Source organism: Diaphorina citri, unplaced genomic scaffold, assembly GCF_000475195.1.
Source record: "Diaphorina citri unplaced genomic scaffold, Diaci psyllid genome assembly version 1.1 scaffold1656, whole genome shotgun sequence".
NCBI classification, from domain to species: domain Eukaryota; kingdom Metazoa; phylum Arthropoda; class Insecta; order Hemiptera; family Psyllidae; genus Diaphorina; species Diaphorina citri.
In genome coordinates this window covers 56,322-60,243 of record NW_007379082.1, presented here as the reverse complement: position 1 = coordinate 60,243, position 3,922 = coordinate 56,322, and the positions used below count along the sequence as shown (strand labels likewise).

General features: G+C 38.0%; 1 protein-coding gene across 1 annotated transcript in view; it reads left to right on the top strand.

Annotated features, from left to right (window-relative positions):
• LOC103516751 (la-related protein 6) overlaps window positions 1-2,853 on the top strand; it is a gene marked incomplete at its 5' end in the record, with an annotated part of 6,914 nt that extends 4,061 nt beyond the window's left edge. The window contains 2 exons of the mRNA XM_008481738.1: window positions 1,845-2,157; window positions 2,632-2,853. Coding sequence (XP_008479960.1) covers window positions 1,845-2,157; window positions 2,632-2,843 — 525 coding nt within the window. The remainder of the gene's footprint in view (window positions 1-1,844; window positions 2,158-2,631) is intronic.
• Between the last annotated feature and the right edge of the window lie 1,069 nt (window positions 2,854-3,922).

Below are 3,922 nucleotides of genomic sequence, written 5' to 3'. Positions count from 1 at the left end.
AAAAAAAAGGTTTCACATATGTTCTGAAGATGTTTCGCATTGTCTGTTTGACAATGCACACATTTCTTTTTTTTTTTTTTTTTTTTTTTTTTTTTCAATTCGATATTGGCTTTAGAACTTTTATTTTCACTTCTCAGTCTTAATAATTAGGTGCCCATAATTCCGTAGATAATTATTGTATTATTAGAGAGATACTAACGTAATAGGTAGGTATTATTATTTTACTACCACTACGAAGGTATTGAGACGTAAAAAAATGAAACCTTTTCGAAATATAAAAAAAAAATCGTGTAGGTACTCCCTACGTGTATCCGATATACCTACACTTGGGAGACTATAGACTAAACCTTTATTACATTTAGGTATTAGAACTAGGTAGGTGGGAATAAGCCACAAACGTCAAAGTAGAAAGTTCTACCTATAATAATAATTGTATTTACGTGCAAGGTAGGTAGTATAAGGTATACTCTACATAAATATTCCAATACTTTGATAGTATCTAACCTTTGAAACCTTTTCAGTCCTATGCGAGCAGTATAAATAAGCACTATTATTATTATTATTATCTGTCCCATATAATGAATTATTGAAAACTTTAAAAAATATTCTTTATAATAACTAATATAGATATAGGTAGGTAACTAGGTAGGCGTTTTGTATTATTTTTTATCCCCCCCCCCTCTTGTAATAAAATAATTATGTAAATTGTATGTAATGAATGTTATCAATACAATAAATTTTAATTGAAAAAAAAAAAAAGTGATACAAGACTCCTACAGAATGAGAACGTGAGTTATTTCAGTCATGTGTAACCTGTAACAGCCATATAGCATGATGGAATAAAATGATGTTTCAGTTTCCATCTAGGCACACGGCAGTGCGCCAGGCCAAGTTCCGGCCTCAGCACGCCAGTGTGATTTTCTTCACTAAATTTATTTTATTATTACCTATTATTATTATTTTTCCCCCCTTCAAATATTATTTAGGTAGCTAAAATGTACCATCACTGTTCTTCAGGTGGTGTCCTTACAGTGTGTGTATATAGGAACGTACCTACATACTTTGTGATTTAATTATTACCCCTATATTGTACCTATTGACTTTATTAATTATTCATTTATCATTATTAGGTACCTATAGGTATAGATATTGATAAAATCAGAGAGCAACCGTTATGTTGTGATTTTTGCTGCCAATACACCTACATACTAAGTTGTCCAGCATAATGGCACAATGCCAATGTCTAGAGCTCTAAACTCTAGGCTAAGCAAATACACAAGTACATATCATATAAGAAACAGAAGAAGTATTATTATATTACACTCTACATACCTAAGTCTCAGAACACAAGGGTACTGGAGAAATATGGTCATGGTTCTCTCAAACATAAAAATTGTCATCTACCTAGTACTCATGATGAAATGTCATCATTGACAACAGCTTTGAAGATTCTGAGAACAGATCATCATGAGAGCTTTTTGACATCTATCTAGCAACTGGTAGAGTTAGCTCATGATAGACTTTTTCTATACACAGTCAAACAGTCCTACTTCTGTTCTACTGGGATTAGAACCATAATGAAATAAAGTAGGTTAGGTTTCCACACAACATAAAATGGTAATCTAACTGGATAGATTTTTTCTAACTGCATTTGAAAACTACACCCTGTAAGTAGTGCCAAATATTTTTTGTCAATATTGTTACATAATGTCAACTATGAACAAGTTATCTCTGACATAGGTACAAGTACCAATAGGTATTATTTTCCCCAATGTCAAATTTAAAACTTGACACTGAGCATGTCATTATTATTACTAAACGATTAAATCAAACTTTATTTACAGAATAAAGAAAAGGTTCCCCCAGGATGCGACACCTCCGCCAAACCCAACTCCCGTTCCGAGAACGAAGAGATCCCTTTCGTTAAACCCGATGAAGACCTCACCAAACGAATCATCGACCAGGTTGAGTTCTACTTTAGCGACGAGAATATCGTTAAGGATGCTTTCCTACTGAAACACGTCAAGAGAAATAAGGAAGGTTTCGTCAGTCTCAAGCTGATTTCGAGCTTTAAAAGGGTGAAACATTTGTCGAAGGATTGGCGAGTTGTGGCTTTCGCGTTGGCGAAGAGTGAGAAATTGCAGATCAACGAACAAGGTAAGACCATCCTCAGATGTCAGATCTAGAGGTTGGTGGTTCGAGTCCAAGAGGTCTTATCGTCCCGAAATCGCAGAGAGAGGGAAAACAGGATAGGAGAAAGCCAGCGATTTTGAGAACGAACCTTATCTATTTAGGATAAAGCTCGCCCCGGGCGGGAATCGAACCCGCGGCCTAGTGCTTACAAGGCAGACGCTCTACCAACTAAGCTAACTAGGTTGGCACTGTCCCTCAGAGGTTTAGTGGGTGGTGGACGTCGGATCTGGAGGTTGGTGGTTCGAGTCCAAGTTGAGTCGTGTATTAAGTGGGGGAACAGTCAGTCAGCCTTGTTAGCTTGAAGGGTAGTGCCTGCCTTGAGAGCGCTAGGTCGCGGGTTCGATTGCCGCCTGGGGAGAATTTTATTCCAAGCAAGATTTCTCGAGTGAGACGTTTTCTGTGAAGCTCCAACTCTAAACCATTTCCTTTCCTATCCAGGCACCAAAATCAGACGGGTCGACCCTCTGCCAGCCTACGACCAAACGACCCCATCCCGTACCATCGTTGCCATCAACATCCCGCCAGAGTCCGCCACCATCGAGCTGGTGGCTGAGATGTTCAAACCTTGTGGCGAAATCGCCCTCATCCGATTGCTCCGTCCTGGTAAGTACACCAAATATGGGAACACCCGACATTTTTCGTTTGGGTAAATAGACCAAATGTGGCCAGGGACTATCCAACAGACGAGTCGTTTTCATAAATAGAATAGTATTAGTAGACCAAATTCATCTAGGGATAAATCTTCTGAGGAAGGAGTTTTTGGGTTGGTGGCCCCAAATGGCTCATGGAAATGGCTCAAGACCTCCCTGGTGAAATATCTTAGGGGCTTACAGTGAAAAAAAATTAGTGGTTGGGTGGAAGAGCTCCTCTAGGAGAACCCTGCCACTTAAAAGAAAGCCGTAAAAAATTGTTCATTGTCAATGCAGTTGAATGAACTAATACAAAAAGTTTATAAGACCTTGTAAGAGACTATTGCTCAATCGCAGCCGATTCGTCTTGGATTTTCGTCTGAGATTTGTTTCAATTCTGTTCCTTTGTTGTCCTACTCCTAATATGTCTGCATGAATAGGATTGTGTAAGTCATGACCATCACCCACAAATTCGTCTCAGTCACATGCAACTGTCTTGAATACATCACTTTCCTTCTTTATTGCAATAGTCAATATGTCTGGGTTGATTTTGTCTGTCACGTCTAGGTTTTGTAATAGGTCTTCTCTTTGTCGAAATAGGTCTGGTTCATTTCCTCTTCAATCATGCCTATTAACTTGGTCTAGGAAAGGATCTTCAGTCTTTTCAGGAAGTCTTCAATCCATTTTGTTGCATATTTCGTCTAGTCAAGTACTAGAATCCAGGTACCTACATATTTATCTACTTTGTTGCATATTCCGTCTAGTTTTGTTTCAATGGTTGTTACTCTTAGGATCTTTGGGAAGTTTCAGATTTGTTCCATATCCATACCTACCCATTTCGTTTAGTCTTGTATTTGGTTCAATGGGCTTTCCTATTATTTTTTTTGTGGGTCTAGTCCACTTCCTGGTTCCTGGAGAACTCTGGTTGTTCTAGAATCTGCTTTGTTGCACATTTCGTCTAGTTTTGTCGTTGGTTCAATAAGTTTTACTATTCCTTCATACAAGTTTTGTTCATTTTCAGGAAGTCTACCGTCCACTTTGTAACATATTTCGATTATTTCGTCTAGTCTTGTCTTTCGTTCACTTGGTTTTACTCTTAG